Below are 23,502 nucleotides of genomic sequence, written 5' to 3' on the forward strand. Positions count from 1 at the left end.
TCAATATGAAACTATTGATTGGAGCAGCTTCAAAGTTCGAGTGTGGAGGATTTAAGAGGATCTACAGGCGGCAATGGAACATAATATGCATAATTCTATTCTCAATAATGTATACACACCTGAAACTAAGAATCGTTGTGTTTCCTTCATATCTACGTAGGGAGCAGGTTCTTTTCATGGAGTCCACCATGTTGCACCGCCGTGTTTCTACAGTAGCCCAGAACAGACAAACCAATCTTCTACAGAGAGACTTTTTGTTTTTATCATAGACTGTAAGAAGTGGACGTAGTCACCATGACACACCCATTGGTTTGTAGACTGATGTTTTGGAGCCTTGAGTTTGGCATTTTGTTCGTCGCCATTTTGTTTTTTTTGCAACCAGAAGTGACACAAGAGGGCGGGGCTAAGACACTTTTAGGCGACCAAAATGTTACAATGAACTTTCCTGAACTGGAAACACACTGTGAAAGGGTTAAATTGGTCAGACGAAAACATGGATAACTACGCGGTAGCGACCTGTCAATCACAAGGTAAACATTTTATTTCTTATTTCATTGTTGGTCATTGGGGCTTTTTAATATATATTTAATATAATTATTGTATATATACACACTACTTGTGTGCATACCAGTCCTGTTTATTCTTTACCTTTGTATTTCCACTTTGTTGTCCCTAGCTGTTTATTACATTTCTCTGTAAGTACATCAAGAGAGATAGAAAATTGATTTGAATCTGATTCCTTGTGCGTGTACACGTACTTGGCAAATAAAGGTCTCTCTGATTCACTCTACTTTTACGACCAGCAATGCATCCAGCGCCTCTGATCGTCAAGTCGAGAATCCTGTGAAACACGCTCATCTCTTCAGTCCATGTGAATTTGAACATTTGGCCTTGCTTTAGCATTTCGTATCTTTCTTTGCGCTCCTTCTCCATCAAACCAGGCACCTTTTTTGTTGTTGTCTCTGCGTATCTGGGAGTTGTCGGCCATGTGAAAGCAGGACAGCTGATGTTGATATAAGCTCATGCAATCACATTTTAAATGCAGGCGTTACACACTGCATTTCAAATGTGTGCAGAGGTTCTCAACAAGGCCCCATGGCAACTGCATCAGTGTATTCATTAGAGTCAGAATCACTTAAAAGAATATAATTTAAGACTTGGTGTAAAGGGAGAGCCTTTAAACCTCAAAAATCCCAATTCAAAAAGACAGGTTTTCCTCTTACGTGTAGTGGTGTTTATCGATTTAAATGGTTTTGGTGTGAGTTGGCTTGTTTTGGAGGTATCGGCCATGGAGATGTCTGCCTTCTCTCCAATACAATGATAGCACTCGGCTTGTGGAGCTCAAAGCGGCAAAAAAAAACATTTGAAAAACTTAAGAATAATCTCTTTTGCCAGGAATCATGACCCGGTTTCTCAAGATGTCGTTGTTAGCACTTTCATGTGGGAACTATTTTCTTTCGATCGAAACTATACCCGCTGACCGCATCACCGCACAGAAGACAGGCTCGCGCTACGTTAGCCAGCTCAGTGTTGCTAGGTGAGCTAGCAGTATAGAGTATAGACGTGACCCTGAGTCAGGGCCCTGTTCCTCGTACCTGGCTTACAGAGTTAGCGGGCTAATTGTCAGGATAAGATGACGTAGGTCAGGCTTTCTCGGTTTCTAAGATTTAAGCAAGCTTAGATAAATCACCATAGCAACACAGCCAAAAATGTAAACCTGCTCCCGGGCAGGTTAACTGAAATTCACTGGATAAGATGGCCACTCCCACCGGACAAAGACGGCAGCTTCTTCCTCATTGATGAAGGAGCGATATTAGTTATATTAGTTTTATAGGGAGAGAGTTCTTTCAGATCACCAGGATCCATCCTTTACATTATCATGACTTCCTGTACGCGGCGATATAGATTTTGCCGGCAAGAAATACTTTATTTAGAGAGCTTCTCGAGCCGCGGACATTGATCACCACAGGCGCAGCTGATCACCGTCTCAGACACAGACTGTCAGCCGCTGCTCTTAAGAAACTTATGGATGTGTTGAAAGCACTCATAATTATATGACAGTGTTATTAGTGCACCATACATATCATTACTGTAGAACATGATTAAAGTGACCGTGATGAGAATACAGAGAATCACACACAATTTATTTTCACTGCTTCAATTGATTGAGTTTCTGATTATGAATAATGCATATGTACTGATCCGCCCATACACATATTCAAACTCCTAGTTATATAATCTACACATACATGTATATACATATAGTACATGATTCATACGCGCATACAGTACATATATCCTCATAAGTATATATTTATTCGTAAATATAATCTGATTGATCTGGGTGATGATGCACTTCAAATTTGCCGATACATTTTCCCAACACTGACGCATTTAACTTGTCTGATGATGTCAATCATCTCGCGAATTTAAGATGGAGATTAGGACATTTGCTTGACTTTGTTGAGCCAGGTACGAGAAACAGGGCCCAGGTCATGTTTTCTGGAGAGAGAAGTTGCTGTTGACTTTTCCAAATGTATTTATTTGGCGCTTTGAGCACCACACATCCAGTGTTATCTAGTCCCATAATAATGGAGAGAAGGCCGACTTCTCTACGGCCAATACCTCCAACACAGTACTCTAGATTGATACATAGTACTACAAGGATGAGGAGAAATGTGTATTTTCGATTTTGGAACTGTCCCTTTACGTTAGAATGACTTACTTTTGTCAATATTGCAACTATCACACTAAAGCTGCTATAATGCTTCTTTTTAGAGCGCTGTGATCTGAGCGCAACCCTGTACCTGGTGAAAACCATTTAAATGTTTGGCACATGGATCGTGTCGGCGCGCTCTTGCAAGGTGTGAGGACTACATTAGCACGAACGACAAGTGTCACCCGAAGCTGGAACCAAAGCGCTCTGAAGCAGGACACCGCTTCCTCGTTCAATGTGCAAGGACTCTATTGCTATCTTTTATTTTCCCATCGTTTTGCTGCCAACCAACAACCACAATTCCCTACAGAACCAAGCAAAGGGTGTTAGGTCGTCTTCCGGCCTGTTAGTCCTCTCCAATGGATGACAGCGGGAATTAACTAATTAACTCAAATGCTAGGCTCACTTGTCCTCTTTCGCCCGGCAGTATTCGCTCCTGTTCTGTGTGGGCGTGATTCACTATTAAATTAGAGGGAACAGAATTTGCATATGGCTAACAGCGAGTGTTTTTTCTGATTCTGAGCACTGTGTGATGGAAGGATCGGATTTGTGCCATCTTGACCTTCGCTTTATTGGTGAACTGCAGGAGGAAAATAAAGCCTTTTCGTTTAACTCGCTTTGGATATGCATCATGAAGCATTTACATGTAGTTTGAGTTACATCGACAATAAGTGAGAAAGATAGGAGAGATTTTAAAACAAAGCTGTTTTCATCTGGTTGCTGTAAAACACAGAAATTCAACAAACAGAGTAGAAAATCTCTCGTTTAAACCTTCATGAATACATGTTTTAGACACAACAAGCTGCCAACACTCGATTGACATGTCATCACCTGATGGAGTTGATGCCGATGGAGCATATTAGCAAACGGCTGCTTATTGACACATTGAGTGTTTTCGACTCGGGTGAAAATATTCTCTGTGGGTTTGTTGCCTCGAGCAATGCTTTTCACATTATACATGCTCCTTTGGTCAGATGTCAATATGAAACTATTGATTGGAGCAGCTTCAAAGGTTGAGTGTGGAGGATTTAAGAGGATCTACAGGAAGAAATGGAACATAATATGTTCATCATTTTATTCTCATTAGTGTATAATAACCTGAAACTAAGAATCTTGTGCATTCATTAGCTCAGAATGAGACCTTCATACCTGGATAGGGAGCGGGTGCTCTTCACCATGTTAGCGACCTGTCAATCACCTTGTAGCCCCACCCTAAAGCATCCCCTGCTTTATGGTCTGTTTGACTCTAAATGGATCATAATTTACTAAATGAACATCATGCTGTATTGAAGAAGACTTGAAACGAGAGATTGAGACATAAACTCATTTACAATGTTTACTGAGGGAATAAATCAAGAGAGAAGTAGAGTCATTTATATAGACTTCTATACAACCAGAGGAGTCGCCCCCTGGTGGTCAGTAGAGAGACTTCTGTAATGGCTTCACTTTTCAGACCCAGAGGTTCCCACATGGTTTTTACGTTACCTGAGTCACGTGGGTCTTTAGCCACTGGGTGGTGAAGTGAGTCGTTACCTAAGCCTAACTGAGTGATTGTGTTGCCGAAACCTAACTTCTCGTAAAGACAGAGATTTATTTTTGAAAAATACAAAAAAAACTAACGCTAGATGGGAACCTAGAGCTTCATAGTTTGAAGCGTGGGCCAGTGACGAAGCGTGGGAAGCCTTGGGAGTGAGAATGTGTTGGCTGATTAACTACAGGGTGCCAGTTAAAATAATGTAATAAACTCATTGTGGTGTTGGCGTCAGTAATCCTCGCTCGGCAAGCAGGTGGTGCAAGTCTATGAGGCTAATTAGTCATTAGCATTTGTCATCACGCCATTTGGGATGCATGGAGCCTCCGTGTTTTTTGCTTATGTGGTGGAGGAAGTTGGGCGTCATCCAACCGAAACCTTTGGATTTGTAGATTTGATGCATTCAGCACACTGAGCCCGGGATGGGAAAATGAGTTGATATAATGATGATGATAATTCTATCCTTTCAAGCTGTTTAATAAAAGACACAGAGCTGCGTCAGGTTGAGCCACGCAGCAATTAGGTGCTTTAACATTCTTACGGTGAGCTCATACTTTTATATATTTCTTTATCTTCAATTTAAATGCAAAATCCATAATCTGTCTTTGTCCGAGGAATTCAAGTTCACAACTGGCCACTTACCTAAAAACTCTCCATCATTTTAATGAGAACAAATCTTTGTGCCAGAATAAATTATTTAATTTATAAATCCAAATTAGAGCTCAATTAAACTCTAATCAAATTCCTGGCGTTTTTAACAAGAATTGAGAATCACCATCATCTTTTACTCACATCTGTGAAGAACACCTGTTCACAGCATGAAAACACAGAACAGCCTCTACTTGTTGTTGTTGTTCCTGTTTTATATGTTCTGTCTCTAAGTACAGAAAGAAAGAAGCTTGGGTGGCAGCGGCTGAGATTGTCATAATGGATGATGAATGAGTCTGATACAAAGTGTCCTAAATTATTCAGCTTTAGCATTGGGACCAATGACAGTGGACATTCACCATTTTCCAGCCGGTCATTTGGACATCCACTTATGTAAGGAGAGATACTACAACCATGATCATGTGTGTAATTACATGATTTGGTTGCTGCAGAATGTGTGGAAGGTGACTTTCATTGTCCACACAGGGATGGCTGGGTCAAACAAATGCTGGACTTGAGACAGCTGTTTGTGTCCCGTGCTAAACTAAACGTAAAGTTGACGTGTTGGTCACTCAGAAGTCATGACTGCAGGCACACGCCACCACGTCCAAAACTGACACTGATAATGGACAATAACATATTTTCACGTTAGCCTTCTAATTTTAAGTCGGAGGTATCCCGAATTTCTGACTGATATGGCATCTTGCATTTGTTAAAAGAGGTAAACAAGCAGTGGTAAAATGGCAGCCCGGTCCTACCACATTTCTGAAGTCAAGTTAAGTGTGCTATCACAACGGCGGTCTTGCTTTTGGCGTGTCTGTTCACAGCATTTAGTCCGTACTGACTTCATTGTGAACCCATCCACATGAAGATGCTGCGCTCAGAGCTAGTGATGTGGAATAAAAAGCATCGCTCACAGCAAGTGACGCAATATCGACAGCCAGTTGGACTGGTCTTTTGTATCTGTTTCATTTGCAGAATTTAGTAATTAGTACAATCAAAAATAGCAACTTTAATCTATTTACATGGTGTGACTAACAGGGGAATAGAAATGGAAATAACACTTGTGGGAGGTTTTCCTGTTTTTCCCATTCTGCCGAATGGAATGCAGCATTAAGGACCTAGTATACAGTATAGGCTTTCTACATACCATAATTTCACAGTAGCTGTATTAGCATTAGCTACTCACATCAAATACAATGTCTGGGTTTCTAGTTTGTAAAGACAAACTAGAAAAAGTATCATTTAGAAAAATGTGTTGCCTAAAAGCAAGTGATCACTGCGTGTAAAATGTGGTATACATTGCCATTACATACTGAAACTGCATTATACAGAGGTGTGGTTGAAGATGAAAGAATATGTATGTATTGTGAACTGAAGGCCGTGAAAAATGAAATTCATCTTATACTAATATTAATTGACATAAACAAGCATAAGAGGGTTTTGTTACTATTTTGTACAGGTTGTGTGTATATATTTCATTAATTTATCCTAGGACAATATACTAAGCCTGTTCATATGTGTATGAGAGTCATATATGGTGCCGTTACATGCCGTTTGGTTTTATAGTGCATACTACTTGGTGTGTTGTCAATTAATGTCTCTGAACTGTTTTGGGAGGGATGAGTCAAGAGAATAAAATGTTTTGTTCATTCATTCATTCATTCATTCATTCCCACCAGAACAGTTAAGGCTGTAAAGACGACATCTCTGTGTTGAATCCAGCTTTATTTACCACAGAGCTGTGTGCTTTGACATCCAGCAGCGTTCTATGCGATCAAAGATTTGCCCTTTGTTGACTTCATGCTACAGCTGAGGGACGTGGGGACTCCCAGCACATGTGGTGCGTCTCTGAAGTTAATCCTCAATCAGGCCCTTATCAATTATCTGCCAGAGTGGGTATTAGCCGCAAGAGACAGTAGAGAAAACGTTAGGACAAAAAAAAAAGAGGTTCAGAAATGAGAGGAGGAATAACTTTGAACATCAAATGATAAGAGGAACGTTGGTGGTTTGGGAAAAAGAGGTTTTCCTAGTGATGCAATGCTGCAAATACACATTGATTATGACCATTGATTCTTTAATCACAGGATACGGTTTCCCAGGCACGGGAGTTTAATGTAATCATGCACACTAAGCTTTACAGTCAATGAACTTTTATTTTGTTTATCTGCAAAAGTAGATAGGTTCCTTCAGCTTTTGAAGACTTTTGCATCTTGAGTGCTATTACGATCAGGGAACTGCAACAATGCAAATTGCATTTCTTTAGAAAACGTCTTGTTCTGTATCAATATATTCTCTATACATTGTTTCATATGTGATGGACTAAACATTTAAGATCAGATGGATCTAGATGGAACTCAATTATTTGAAATTTTATTAAAAGCAATTTTGAGAATTGAGCTGGAATTTTTGTATTAATTGCCTTAAAACTGAAACAACCTAGTCATCACATGCACAGTGTTTGAACACAGCAGCACGTCCAGAACCCGTGGAAGGATGACTGATCGGGGCTACCGGGCACAGGCCCAGGGGCTCTCAGTGTCAGGGCCTACAAAATGTCCCTCAAACAGATGTGTATCAGCCATGAAGAGACTCAAAATGACCATAGAGAAACAAAAGACAACTACAAGGAGACACACAAAGGACTAAGAAGAGACCAAAACAACTACAAAGAGATGCAGAGAGACACAGAGAGAGTCACAACGACTATGACAAGTAGCAAAACAACCACAAAAAGGCACATGATGACTACAAAGAAAGTCAACATGACTACAAAGAGACACAAAGAAACCATAAAGAGTCAAATTGACTACAAAGAGATACAAAACTATTGCAAAGAGAAGAATGAGCGAGACAACCCCACAGTGAGGTTCAGGGCTCAAGGTCCTAGACCAACAATCCAGACTCATTGGAATTTTTTGGGCAGGGATCTCCGAGTCAACAGTTTTGGAAGAAATAAAAATATAAGAAAAAACACACCATACAGGAAAGAGAAAAATATAAATTATGAGAACACTATACAAAATATGAAATATGAAAACACTATACATACGGCGCTATATGTGCAAAGGTGGTCGTATATACAAGGAGGTTATTAGATAAATTTTTTTATTATTACAGGGTTAAATACATAAATAGGTTAGTAGGTTAGGTTGTAATACGACTACAAAGAGGCACAAACCAACAACAAAAAGAGAGTAAACAACTCTGTCTTTTTTCTGTGTCAGGGAGGTAGCAGGGCCTTTTGTACGCAAGGGCCCATCGTCTCCTAACCCTTAAGGTTAAGGGCCCTCATTGACTAGTATTACGCCGAGCCTCAGCAGTTGGGACTCCCTGCCTTCCTTTTACTTCTTTAAAGAAACTATTATTAACTCATGAATAGCTGAAGCACTTTCTAGTCCTCAGAGATTAATGAAAAGGTAGTCAGCACATGCATAATTTAGGTTTGTCCTCCTCATTTATTGCTGAACTTTGGACACCTAACCCTACAGTTTCTCATCCCTTCAGATTCAACTTTGCCAGGGTTTTATTTGTCATGGTGACATTTCCAGGTCACAGATTGCCCTGTTTGCAGTAGCAGTGTGCCTGATGCACAGTTATGAAGATATGAATAAAGTATGAGTAAAATCTATATGACAATGCAGGGGGGCGGCCGTGCAGGCACCAAGGAAAGAGTCTGTAACAGCAGGTCACCGTATACTACTACAACACCTCATCAGGAGAAAGTTTAGCAAAATATTGAAGAAGAGGTCTCCAGTAAGTGTAAAGAGCACCCTCTAAGAGTGAATTTAATTTTTTCCAAATTAAGGAGGAACAGGATATCATGTAACCATGCTTTGATGGACGGGGATTGTGAAGATTTCCACAAGAGAAGGATCTTCCTACGGGCGATTAAAGAGGCAAAAGCAATAATATTGTCCTGAGTCGCTGAGGTGGCAAGGCTGTCAGGAGATTGTAGTGTTTTTTAAGCTTGGTTTGTCACATTTAGACTCGCACATCTATGTAAGGTGAATTGTCTATGTGTAAATTACAATGCATAAAATATGATAATTAATAAGGGATATTATTATGAGGGATTTGTATTTGTATGCATATGAAAGTCACTTTATTACTGTGTAATGATGTCCATGTGTACATTGCAATGCTTAAGATAGATTATTGCTCATCAGGTCACAGAGTCACTAGTTTGCTGAGGTCACATGAACTCTGTACTGCAGAGTTCAGAGGTCATTTACACACAGACAGTGGTTGAGGGTTTTACAAAGGAGCATTTGGTCTTAAGGAACAAAGAGAATGGACCACCTGTGGTTCGTCCTGTGGTTTATGACACGAGATAAGGAACTGGAGGGGGATTCGAGCCAGCCGAGATGAAAGGTTTCTGGGGAAGGATGACTGTAGGCTGAAGTAATCTTCTCATAAGTTGTAACGTATAGAACTGAATAACAATTCCTTCTAGGTCAAATATTGCGTTAGCAAACACAGGAGGGCGGAGTGAGGACTTCAGGTACCGGAAATCATGAATGTTATGGAGCCATTTTCAAAACCCGCGCCAAAGAGAGACTCCGCCCCTTTGGGACTTTTAGCTAATCGCATGCCGTATATTTGAACCAATGAGGCGAATGAGCTGGGATGTTAAAACCAGATTGTAGATTCCTGTTCGAGGTCTTTGAGCTGAAGCGAGACAGGAACGGTCTGTGGAGCGGAAGCTCGGAGACCCTCAGCTGAGTATATGTACACTGTATCACCATTTGAACTTTAATTAAACCGTTAATCATAACTCTTTGATTTTCCTGTATTTCTTCTCTGCCATGAGCACACGAGGTTCTACGAATACTTTTCAAGATCTACCAAAAATAGCTATGTGTGGGGATGGATTGACGGTTATACCTAAAATGTCAGAAATGGATTTAAAAAAGGACTGCCAATAATTATCTAATTTGGAACAGGACCAAAACAGGTGAGTCAGGATACAAGGAGTCTGGAAGCATCTACTACACGCTTCATCCATTGACTCTGGAAACATTTTAAAGAGTTTATGTTTGCTGTAGAGCACTTTAAACTGTATGAGAGACAGCCTAGAACAGCTAGAAGAAGAATTAACAGCCTCCAGAGCCTTTTTCCAGAAATCCTCAGAAAAGTTTGTTTGTAATTCAATTTCCCAATCAGCTTTAATCTTATTTACCGCAGACTCCTTAGTTGTGAGCAGGAGGTCATAAAGGAAGGAAACCTGACCTTTGGGCAGCAGTCTCACCTTGAGTGCCAGGTCTATGCCACTGAGGCTCGAAGCTTGAGGGAATGCTGGCGAGTGGGTCCTAGCAAAATCACGAAGTTGAAGATATCGAAAAAAGTGGGAGGTATTTAGATTGAATGTAGAACACAACTGGTCGAAACTGGCAAAAAAGTCATTAAAGTATAAATCACCCAACAACAAAGTCCATTCCTCTCCAATGATGTAAATCGTGGATCATTCTTAGCTGGTATAAAAAATATGATTATTACAGATGGATGTTGCTTTAGGGAGGGAAAGACATCCAAAGTGTCGTCTAATGCGACTATATTTTAAGTGTGTGTATTACCACAGTATTAGATGTGAATCTAGAAGGAGAAAGAGGGAAGATATCACACACTAGTGATGGGAGAGACGAAGAGGAGGAGTCAGCCTCCAATCGGCACCAGCTGTACTGGGGTGAGATAAACCAATGTGTAATTTTGTGAAGATTGGCCGCCCAATAGTAGCTGATAAAGTTTGGTAGCCCAAGCCCGCCCACCGCCCTGTTCCTCTGAAGCAAAGTCTCTCCTGCTCTTGCACATTTGCCTGCCCAAATAAAAGAAGAAACAGCTTTGTAAATAGATTTAAAAAAGGATTTAGGAAGAAATATGGGGAGACACTGAAACAAATACAAATATCTGGGTAGTATGTTCATTTTGATAGTCTGTATCCTTCCTGCCAGAGACAGTGGCAGACAATTCCACCTCTGTAGATCTGCTTTGACTAAGCAGTAAAATGTTGATCTTTAAGAGTACGCATGCTATGTGTAACTATAATACCCATATATTTTATATATATATATATATATATATTTGTTGCAGCCAGTTGAATTAACATTCACTTTTTCAAATATTTAACTTGTATCCCGAAATAGTGCCAAAAATGTTCAAAAGCGAAAGGATATGTGGGATACTTGTCAGGGGGTCACACACATACAGAAGGAGATCATCAGCGTGAAGTGAAACACGATGTTCAACCCCTCCCCTTTTGATCCCTTTAAACTCTCCGGCTGACTTTAAAGCAGCTGATAATGGCTCAATAGCGAGAGCAAATAACAATAGGGAGAGTGGACAACCTTGCCTAGTACCACGGAAAAGAGGAAATGGTTTTGAAAGCTGTGAGTTTGTGCACACAGATGCATAAGGAGAAGAGTATAGTAGCTTAATCCAGGAGATGAAGCTGGTAGCAAAACCAAACCGCCTCAAAGTAAAAAAAAAGATAAGTCCATTGTCGAAGGCCTTCTCGGCATCTAGAGATACTACAGCCTCAGCTTCAGTTAAGGAAGACAGGGGGTTAGCATTATGCTAATATTCATTTTTCTTTGAGAACCCAGCGCAGCGGGTTCTTTCACATGCTGCAGTGCATCGGGAGTTAAGCTTGTCACAAAGTTTATGTCGCAGTCATCAGTTTTCAGAGAGTTTCCCCTCTCCGACCTGTTGCAGCAAGTCCACATGCATCCCCACAAGCACTACAAGTAGTACTGAGACTGCAGGAGCAACTCTCATCACAGATGGCTTGAAACCGTTTAAGCTTAACCCAACTATTATACTATTTTTCCAAAAATGTCTCCACGTTTAAGAATGTCACAAGTAGCGTGAATTCTGCATCAAAAATAGAGGTACGGTTCTGTCTTTGATTTGGATTATCTTCCACATTTTAAACAACATTCACAATCTTTTCACATTCTGCCTGCAGTTACAGCCGAGTTGGATGTAACGCCTCCTTTACAGAGACATTTTTCAGGACGTTTTGAGTTTGAATGGTGGAAAGTGGATCTCAGAGCTGCAATGATGAATATATTATATTAATGGGTCAAGTGACTACTATATATGGGAAAGGCAGTGATGAAGCGACTGACTGCAGTTCTGTGTTTCAGTATAACATGTACAAGTACTGACAGAAATACTTTGAAGTCAAATGAATTATTTTTAAGTATTTTAAATGAGCATTTGAATTACAAATAAACTGCTTGAGCATTTTAATATTACTTCAAATACATTTTTAAAGAGTGAAAATAAATCAAAATTGAACTAAATATTGAACTATGGACTAAAATATTCCCTCTTTTAAGTAAAGATCACACATGAACTGGCTTTGCAGCTGGATGACATTTTAAAGAGCAATTTGCAAGAAAGACATGGGTGTGATTAGGAAGCTAGCTCAACCATATGATTGAGTTTGCCTCACGTCCTCAATAATATTTAAAAAGAAGTACAGACCAGAATAGTTGTGCTATTATCACATTACCCTCAGTTGGGTTTTTCTCAAGAATTACAAAGTTATGTGTCTATTATGGCTGAACTGGTACTCATTTCTCAGGAGATAATAAACTGTCTCATTTGATTTGTTGAACTCCATTGAACATAAAAAGGCAAAAGGCAGTTTGTCCATTCTGGTCTGCTGTAGAAACATGGCAGACCCGCTCCCTATATACAGTAGATATAGGCTTTTTCTAAGCTAAATATAACATATTGATTCTTAGTTCCAGGTCATTATACAATAATGGAAACATAGCTATGCATATTATATTACATTTCTGACAATTAATCCCCCTAAATCTTACAAACTGTTCCTTTAGGTTTATGACATTTTACACTGCATAACTTAGCCATAGTGGCTAGCAGGCTTGTCTTTATTCATAGCTTTCTACACTTACTTGACTTAAGTTACTAATCCGGTTCTAAATTTATTAGTTTTTTAAATTCCATATGGGTTTAAAAGCAATCATGTAAAAAAAATAACTGAGTATTAATAGGACGAGCTCACTGCAATAAAATCCGTTGGTAAAATATGTTGGTGTTTGCAATCTGCAACCTCAGCACTAGCTACATCTCACACACTGTCCCTTTAAAGCTGGGGTAGGTACCTTTGGAAACGGGACGGGTTCACGAGAAAGCGCCGGGGAGCAGAGCACTTCCTGGATCCAACCTCCTTGTGTCTCATTCTCATAACACCCAACGTTATCATATCATTGTTAGTACTCACAGCGCTCATGCTAGCACGCTAGTATCAGGACATCTTGTCTGTCAAAGCCTTGGTTGGCCAACCAATCTTTTTGGATCGGACAGGCTCATTACAGGTCAGCGACAGCCAGAGATACCAAATTGTTTTTCTCTTTTTTTGTAAGAACATGTGATTTATTGATTGCTGTTTGAAGGTAAAAGCAATTTAATAAATACAACAATAAAGGCTTCCCTAGAACACCAACGTTAAAAATAGTCACAATATCACTCATGTCGGGTGAATTTCACCCGATATATTGTACCTGATAAAATATACTTCTCATTGAAATATATTCAAATACAACAATACAAGGCAAGTTGAAGTAGTCTTCTTTTATTTTACCCTATAGAACTTCTCATAAAACGATAAACAAGTGTCACGGGGAGACCCCGAAAAAGGCTCAAAATCCGATGAAAAATTAGGGAATTGTCAATACAAAATGAATAAAAATATAAATAAAGGAGCTATGAACTTGTTATTTGGTCCACATGTTCCTGGGACATGTGAGTATTGTTTTGTGAAGGAAAAGTCAATTCATGTTAAAAGTCAATGTTAAAACCCATCCGGAAAAAATTGTCACACTATCACTAACGTCGGGTGAAAAACACCCGAACAGGTGCCTGTAGAAAAAACAGTGATCGGAGCAGGAAGACACGCCCACCTTCACTAAGACACGCCCACCTTCACTAAGAGCTGTGAGCAGCATAAAGCTACAGAAGGACCCACGCAACTCAGACAAAAGCAACACAATGAAAATAACGTAACAACAATCGCTCGGATGAAAATCACCCGACGTTAGTGGGTTAAAGCGCCTACACTAGCTTTAAGGCCGCTGAGTCTCACCTTCAATATAGTGTGCCACAATTTAGAACCTATACACACACACTGTACGTCAGTACATGAGCCCTCCCCGCCCCATCACTCCTGCCCTTTATAGAGAAGATGTATTATTGACCATAAAGTGCTTTATAAAACTAAAACAGGTAGACATACTGAGTCTTAGAGCGTCGGCAGTTTTAAAACACATTCTCTGAAAGGGCTGCCCTAAAACCTAGACGCAGTTACCAGCTGTGAACGAGTGTGAGGGGGCAAGGAAAAGTGCAAAGCTGTCATTGAGCGGGTGAGGCTGAGTGCTCCCTCCACATCAGACCAGCAGACTGAAGAAAAGCGGATGTCTGAAAGGTCACCACCCTGCTGCTTTTACGGATTCATTCTCCAGATCAATAATTTCGCTGTCAGAAAGACTGTTTTTATCTTAAGTAACGACGCTGAAGTGTTTCCCCACTCATGAAGTGTTCAACTCAGTTGGAGCTGAGATTTCTTGAAGTGAAGTTCACCCCGATAAAATGCTGTGCTTTTCAATAAACAACCTTTCAATAAAAACATTTTTTAAAGTTGAGAGGGATGACACCCAATGAGATGGAGCCGTGGCCTTCCCTTTCAAAGTCAGAGATGGAGAGTGACGGTGTCGTATAAAGTGAGACATTCTTTTAAAAATGTTGTGCTTCATTCACTTCAGGCCCTCAAAAATAACATATTATTATATGTATATAATATTATATATGTTGACACAAATCCAATGAGCTTGAAATGACACCCTGCAAATACATTTCAGCTTGACAGTCATTTCCTCAAAAGATTAATTATACTTTTAAAATATAATTTGCCAACATTTTGTGCTGATGATTTCTTTATAAACTTGTCTGCTTCCACTTAAAGGCGCCATGTGGCGTTTTTGACCACTAACAGTGCTGCCGAGCAGCCAGTGGCAGCCTGCCAATAGAGGGCCACGGCCCCACCCACCTTGAGCCACCAATATATATATATATATATATATATATATATATATATATATATATATATATATATATATATATAATTAATTATAAAAAAATATAATAATATTAATAAATCATACAAATTGTCAATATTTGTGTTTTTGAGCTATGGAATATACCCAGTAATATTTGTAAAATAGAATATCTGCGCAAAGTATATGCTTTTCCTGCTTGTCCTCCTCTGCTAGTGCACCTCTCTGCTGCTCCTGTGCACGTCTCTGCTGCTAGTGCACGTCTCTGCTGCTAGTGCACGTCTCTGCTGCTAGCGCACATGGTGGGGCTAGATTGATTTTGCCCAAGGAAGACGGTCTAATACGCAGTTCAGCCAATCACTGATTAAAGATAATAACGAGTGACGTACAATTTATCCAATCAGCGTCCTAAAAAAGACTTAAAGTAAAGTATCCTTTATTAATCCTCTTGGGGAAATTCTTCTCTGCGTTTGACCCATCCCTGGATAGGGAGCAGAACTTCCGGAGAGCTATTCTCATCTCGCCCCAGGCTGTGCGTTCCCGTGTCTCCTTCTCTTCCGGGCAGACGAGGCGCGGCACTCATTATAACAGGCTCGTTCAAGATGAGCCAGTTCTGCACAGAATCGATCGGCGGCGATCGGCGCGCAATGCATGCCGGTTAGATTTGCGTCCGACTTGCTCCCGACTTGCTCTGACATCATGCACACGTGGTCAACGATACTCTCACGAGATCAAGCCGGCCAGTGATTTCAGAGTCAGGTGCCTCGCCTGGAATCCAGACGAGAGCAGGCGGCTGCAGCAGGAGGCCTTGTCAATGAACTGCATTCAAGTCGGACAGTTTTCAGCTGCCTTCAAAGTAGACACAGGAAGTCACAGAAAAAATGACTTCCTGTTAGTTTCGAACTTTTGTCTATTTGTAGTTTACGGATCACGTTTGGATTTATTCATATGTTTAAAAATATATATTTATGTAGAAATGTGTGTGTAGCTGCATCCTTTGGTCTTTTTATGTCTGCCTGTGAAATACATTACTACTCATTTTGATATGTGTTGTATAAATAAGATTTTATATTATCAACCACACAAAATATGTTTTTAGATCAAACATGAGACGAATAGTCAACAATCCAGCGTTAAGTATTACAACTGCACATAAAATAAGGATTTTCTCCAACACGTGGTGTTTGTTGTCAGATCTAAGAGCCAATCAGCTGTGGTGACAGCCAGGCAATTCCCATCATGCACTGGTCCACGCAGTCCGTGGAGAGCTATTGTGGCTCTGAAATCGACGGCCGGCTTGATCTCGTGAGAGCATCGTTGATCACGTGTGCATGATGTCAGAGCAAGTCGGGAGCAAGTCGGACACAAATCTAACCGGCATGCATTGCGCGCCGATCGCCGCCGATCGATTCTGCGCAGAACTGGCTCATCGCCAGTAAATTCCAGTAAAGCAGCAGTTTGTCGAATCCAACAGTTTCTGAGTGGAGTTCTGTTGCACACGGTCCCAATCAGGCCACCTGATGCTTGTGTCTGTTCTTTTTTTTTTTTTAAATATATTGTTTATAGTTTGAAGTTAAAAAGTTTGAAGCTGTAGTTTGAAGTCAAGTGTTTTGTATTTATATTTATATTATACTTTAAACAGTTAATATATTGTTAAATTTGAAGAAAAAAATTGCCTTGGCAATAAAAAAGTATTGGTTCAGGCACCGGTATCGTTATAAAAGTATCGTTTTAGCACTGGTATTGAAGAAAAAAAAAAAACGATGCCCACCCCTAATTATAATATACTGAATTGCTTCAATAAGATGTCCTTATTAAGTCAAAGTGTTGGAATATATGTTAAATATTTAACTGCAAAGTAGTAGTGCGCGATACTTTTTTTTGCATTGAATCATACTGGGATTAGATGGCCCCACCCAAAAGAATTGCCACCAGCCGCCACTGCGAGCAGCGTTTTGATGAGTGGGCCCATGAGATGGCGTGATGCACATTCCTACCAGTGGCTTTACGCCACTCCACTGATCCACAGGTGGTGGATGTGTTTGCAATGTGTGAGAACAATGCAATGGGGAGAGGAAGTCCAGCCAGATGGATGTAAAAGTGCGCAGTGCTCTGGATTTTCAAAAAGGTTGTCTTTGCAAATGTTCCATGGGGAGGAGAACGCCTTTGTTCGACCTCAAAGATAAAGACGCAGTGTGTTTTGTTGGGAAATAATGTAAATGTAACTTCTGTTTCTTTAACCTGAGGCAAAAAAGAAGCTTGTACAATCACTGTGTTCTACCGTTACCAGACCTTATTTTAAACTTTCATTGATGATTTTTCGTTCATAATTAGTTGTTATTATGAAGCGAACGCTTACAAATGAGAGTGTCCCAATTTACAGACTGGTCTCATCCAGCATTCATAGCTATACCTACAAAGAAATAATAATAATAAAAATGTGTAGATATCCCCCGTAGATTAATCATAAACGAGGAAGTATAAAGACCGGAAAAGGTCGATCACTCACACCAAGAGTGGAAATTGACACGTGTTGCTGCACAAAAAAACGAGGAGCAACTTTTCAAAGGTTTTATAGGAACCGTTGCATGAAGGAAGATACATTGCAACTTAACATGCTGTCGGACTTAATACAAGAAGCATCAGGGCTTGATTAAGGCTTAGAAAGGTTCATCAGTAATTCAGCTTACGAGACGACTGAGGAAACTGTTCCATCACACCCTAACTTTTCAAACTCACCTGCGGTTTTCCAACACTCTCGTCGCCCGCGCCAGGTGCCAGACATGGAGACAAGAATGTGCGCGCCAGAGAGAGAGCTCATGAAATGTAGCAGAGACACGTTTTACATGCAAAGCACCGGCACCACCCACCACACCAGATCCCGCGGTCGCTCATTAATGAAAGCGTTGCGCTGACTCAGTGATTTACATTCCTGATGAGAATCTGGATGCCGTGAGGTGTTGTGTCTGCGTGTTGTAATCCGTCCCCAGTGCCAGGCGGGTGGAATCTTATTACATGCATGGCGACTTGATCAGATTTCAAGTAATTCACACTCCCTCCACCTTTTCCAATGTCCGACCCTCAACATATCTGAAGTGAGTCGTTCCTCTGACGTGCATGAGGTTTTTCTATCACAAAGAACGGAGCCGAGTGCATTCAATGTGCCAGTCCGGCGCAAAAGTCTTTTTTTCGTCGAGGCAGATTAATGAGAGCGAGACTGTTATTTAAAGACTGGAGCCATGACAACAGAAGACCACTGCTGGTGGGGGAGATACGTTCGTTTTTTTTTTATTTCAAAAATTGTGAGAGAAAGAGAAAGCGCAGTGGGATATGATGTTATTTCTGTTTTGGGGGGCAAGAGCTTTGACTGACAGATGTTCTAAATGTCATGCCAACACATACATTGCGTAATATTATCTTAGCTTTGTTCCCCTGAAGGTGGAGGACACTGCAGGCCGACATGTTGCATGTATTTAAATACTGGCATCGGGCATTGACGAGTCTGCTGGCATCTTTAATTGAAAGTTCAAACCAATTAAAACACTCTTTAGTCAAAATCTGATTTGTTTTTTAAACATTAGTTGTGATGAACTCTTTATGAAACTAGAGCTCAGGTGCTAAAAAAGGGGCCCTAAGCAGAAGGTGTTCTCTCCCAGGTGACCACCAGGTTGGCAATAGCCTCTTAGTTACTTAAACCATTTATTGGCCCACTTTGGGGGTGGCAACACCGGCACATCACCCCTGAAGGTGCTGCTGCCCCACCTCCCTCTCGTGCACGTGTGACCAAACTGTTTAGTTCTCTATCCATTAGTTATGTAGTGATGTAGACTCCAACTGTATGTTTTGTAAGGCCTGAAGTCCAGATTGTGGATGCAGCACTTGTTGTAAGAATAACAGCGACCTTTTCCACATTATCAATCCAATCCTTTGCTCACTGCCGGTGTTGTGATTTGTGATATTTTCTTTCTCATTTGTCCTGTATGGACATATTATGCCACTAATAGATTATTTGGGCAGCTCTCTTGGATCCCCGCCTTTAAATCTTCCTCCACATCACATCTTCTGTGAGCCAAAGCCACCATCGCAGCTTCTTTAAAACAAATCAGATTGGAACGCTTTACTCATTGAATTTGTTTTATTTGTGTGTGTTGCTTTCCACTGTGATCACGATCAAGAAGGAAAGACTTCCCTCTAAATGCTCTAAACCTCGCCATGCACACGCCCACGCTGCCATAGGACCAGTGGGAACTCATTATAGGAAAGAACTAATTGTCAGTATTAAACCATTCCTCAATCGAAACCTCCATCAAATCCTCCTCCCGGACCCATGAGCTCTCTGGGACTGCGGGGATCGTGGGAGACCTCTCCCGCGAAGCATCAAAGCGCTCTGGGGGGCGGCCCGGTATCGACGAGGAGCTTCCTGCGACCTTGATGCGTTTTTTTTTGTTTACAGGTCGCCACGGAGAGAAAGGCGATACTCAGACGCCGAGTGGATGTTCACGCAACAGCTGCACATTGGTTTTTAAAGTTGTCTCGCACTGCGGTCAGCAACTTACCCACTCAACCAGTGTGTGTGTGTGTGTGTGTGTGTGTGTGTGTGTGTGTGTGGCCCAGCAGGAGAGACTGAGTCCATCCTCAATGGTCGCTGATGCATAACATATTGAGTGCTATATCTGGTCAAATCAATGTCAGTCAACGTCCCTTCATCCTCGCATGCATCTTTCATGTCAGCGTTTGAGTGTTGTGAACGATTCAATTCCATTCAGTTTATTTTGTATCGCCCAAAATCACAAATACAAATTTGCCTCGGAGGGATTTACAATCTGTACAATCTGCTTTTTATAATGAGAGCACACACATTTTATTTCAAACTTCCATCATAACTCTTTATGCACTTTGGACAAAAAGCACTTTCAAGCTTTCAATTTGATACAGTCCTCCCCAAAACTCAACAACAAAAGTATTTTCATCAAAAAAAGAATTTGTGAAATGTTAGCGAGGTTTAAAAACATCACAGGGCTTGCATTCATATATAGATTGTGTTTTGTACAACTACTATGAAGTAAAGCATGCTGACATGAATGGAAAATTCAGAAGAAATGTACAGTACACTTTACTTTTGGACCTCAAAAATATTGGAAGTGAATATTGGTTCGCATCTCTTGGATAGTGGTTCATAGCTGTTCAATAGTCACCTGCTTGATGTCAGTTTTGGGTAGATTAATAAATGACAAACCACAAAAAAGGCAGTATGAAAGTCCACGTGTTCTTATTGTTTAGAAGCTTGCTTTTTTATTTTGATCTGTCCAAACCATGGGCAGACTTTGAAGTTGTTTTGATTTTTTTTTGTCATTTTGTGTCTTTTTGTAGTCGTTTTGTGTCTCTTTGAAGTTGCTCTGCCCCTTTTATTAGTCACTGTGTTGTCTCTTTACATCTGTTTTGCATCTCTTTGTCATTATTTGGGTATCTTAGTGGTTGTTTCATGTTTCTTTGAGTCTCTTCGTAGCTTTGCGTCTAAATTGAAAAGTGACAGAAATTCAGATCCTTGGTGGAGGTGGAAATGGAGGAGGAGTTGTTTGATGACATCATCGTATTGATGCTATGAGGTTGTTTTGCCCTTTTTCACCGTCCTCGTATAATACATAATACATTTGTCATTTAGCAGAAATGTACCATCAAAGCACTGAAAGCTAAAACACATCAACTTCATTCAACCTGCTGTTTATCCTGAATGTTAAAAAAGGGGAAACTTGCTCCACCAGTTAGCGGGTTAAATGTGACGCTTTAATGAGTCTCTGTGCACAAGGGTCTGTCCATGCGCATGGACTTTTAATTTAATAATAACAACAGCTAAACAGCGAGAGTTATGGACAACATAACAGAAGCGACACCGCTGTGTAAAGACAGAAGATGCTGTACAGGTGTCACTGCATGGAGATGTCCCAATGTGTGTGACCATGACAAATGTCTCATTGACAATGGCAAGGTCCGAATTGTATAAATGAACTTCCTCAGGAATGAAATCGCAGCAGAAGTCTTTACTCGGCTCTGACAGAGCTCAGCTGGGTCTCAATCCCTGCTTTTCCTGCGCGCGTCCCTGCCCGACTTCAGCTCCATCAGCTCCACCTCGTGCTTCGCCGCGGTCTCCAGCGCTTTCTGCTTGTTGTAGAACACCACGAAGTTGTTTATGATGGGGTGGATGGGCAGGGCGATGGCTATCACCCCGCACAGGAAGCTCACGGCCGCGTTGCACTTGCCCAGCGTGGTCTTGGGGTAGATGTCCCCGTAGCCCACCGTGGTCATGGTGATGATGGCCCACCAGAAAGACTGCGGGATGCTCCGGAAAAGCGTCTCTGGGTGGCTCTGCTCCATGGTGTAGGCCAGCGCCGAGAACACGAAGATCCCCACGCCCATGTACATGAGGAGCAAGCCCAGCTCTTTCAGGCTATTCTTGAGCGCGTAGGTCAGGGTCTGCAGCCCGGAGGAGTGGCGCGCCAGCTTGAAAATGCGCGCGATGCGCAGGATGCGGAGCGCCTGGACAGCCTGCTGCACGTTGGTCAGCTCCATCATGGACGAGGTGCCGAGGTAGGTGAGGGACAGGACCACGTAGAACGGCACGATGGCCATGAAATCCACGACGTTCATGAAGGAGAGCGCAAAGTGCAGCTTGTTCGGAGAGGAGGCGAGACGCAGCAGGTACTCCGCGGTGAACCACGACATGCAGGCGGTCTCGATCGCCTCCAGGATCGGGTGCTCCACCAGCTTTCCCTCGGCGTCCTCCACCTGGAGCTCCGGGATGGTCCCCATGCACATTACCACCGCCGAGACCAGGACCGAGAGGAAGGACGCGATGGCGATGACGCGCGCCGGCCGCGAGGAACCCGGCTTCTCCATCAGCCTCCACAGGAACCTCTGGCACCGCTGGGTGCGCGTGGTGCACCGATCCACCTCCAGGTCCTCCAGAATCACTTTCACTTTGTTCGCAATCTCCGTCAGCTCCTCCTCCTTCTCGCTCAGGTAGCTTTTGCAGCACTCGTCCAAAGCGGCCTGGTCGATTCTCCAGAACTCCATCTCCTTGACGAAACAGATGGGGCAAATGCCGGGTTTGATGTGGATTTCATCGAAGTAGTACACGTCGATGATGCACTTGAAGGCATCGGGATCTCGGTCGAAGTAAAACTCTTTCCTGCCCGGGTCGAAGTCGTCGCAAAGCGAGGAGATGACGTCATGGTTCTGAGTGGAGCAGTTCAACAACTCCGCCAGCCGGCTCTCCGGGTAGCGGTTCAAAACATCCCCGAAGAGCTCCACTCGGACTCCGCCGATGTTCACAGCAATCTCCCCCTCGTCGCACGAACCAGTTCTGTATTTGGGCTTCGGAACTGTCCACATTTTACTCAAGATGACAGAATGAAATATGTACCCAGTAATGTTGGAAGGAAAAAGCGCACTAACCAGACGGCAAGTCCATTATTTCTGCGCGTAAAAGCGTGTGCTCGTCAGGCTGTTCCGCGCACTGAGTGGCACAGCTTGAGCGGCCAGCTATCCCCAACACTTCCCACCTCTCTGTCTGTCTCTCTCTCTCTCTCTCTCTCTCAAACACACACTCAGAGAGAGAGAGAGAGAGAGAGAGAGAGAGAGAGAGAGAGAGAGAGAGAACCGGTCTCATCTCATGTGATGCAATATGTAACCTGTTCGGTTTGCAGAGACAATTTAGTCAACAAATAAAAGAGCAGCATTAATAATCTATAGATTAACTGTAATCTTTCCCCACAGTGGATATAGCCCTATTGTCTATATATATATATATATATATATATATATATATATATATATATATATATATATATATATATATATATATATACGTATATATATATATATATATATATATATATATATATTCATTAATATAATTTACCTATCCAAAGATTTTCCGGCTTCAAACATTTTGATTGATCAAAGAAAAATCGCAGAAATGCTGTGAAAAGTGTTCGTGCACAGAGCAGAGAGATGGTGCACTCTCTGGTGATCACGTGCTGAATAGCATTCTGTGGTGGAGAATTTATATATATACATATATGTATATGTATATATATATATATATATATATATATATATATATATATATATATATATATATATATACCTCAAGTACTGGTAAAGTATGCTAAGTTTTGTGGCACTGCTACTTTAAGATATTTTGTTTTCATGTGATGTAATGCTGTTAACAGTTACCCAAAAGAGGCATTTCTCCTCTAGAATAATGCCGATTGCATTTAGATAACAATTTGAGGCCCAAAGAGGTAAAGTTTTGTTCTCTCTTTTTTCAACCTCTTTAATCACCTCATGATCTCTCCGGTTTCTCTTGCGACCCTTTCAATGGGGGTCTGCAGGTTGGGGACCATGGACTAAACCACTGAGCTATGTGAGCCCTCCACAGATACAGCATTACACTCTGATGGACAGTTTTTCAATACCGGTTAAAAATGTCTGCAGCAGAAGCAGAGAGATCTTTTTTTTATTCC

General features: G+C 41.4%; 1 protein-coding gene across 1 annotated transcript; it reads right to left on the reverse strand.

Annotated features, from left to right (window-relative positions):
- Nucleotides 1-21,046: 21,046 nt before the first annotated feature.
- kcnf1b (potassium voltage-gated channel, subfamily F, member 1b) lies at nucleotides 21,047-22,366 on the reverse strand (the record flags this gene model as incomplete). Its single annotated transcript, XM_079217374.1, has 1 exon — nucleotides 21,047-22,366. One exon carries the CDS (start codon nucleotides 22,364-22,366, stop codon nucleotides 21,047-21,049), a length of 1,320 nt encoding a protein of 439 aa, XP_079073500.1.
- Nucleotides 22,367-23,502: the final 1,136 nt, after the last annotated feature.

This window comes from Taurulus bubalis (assembly GCF_910589615.1).
Source record: "Taurulus bubalis genome assembly, chromosome: 1".
Lineage (NCBI taxonomy): Eukaryota > Metazoa > Chordata > Actinopteri > Perciformes > Cottidae > Taurulus > Taurulus bubalis.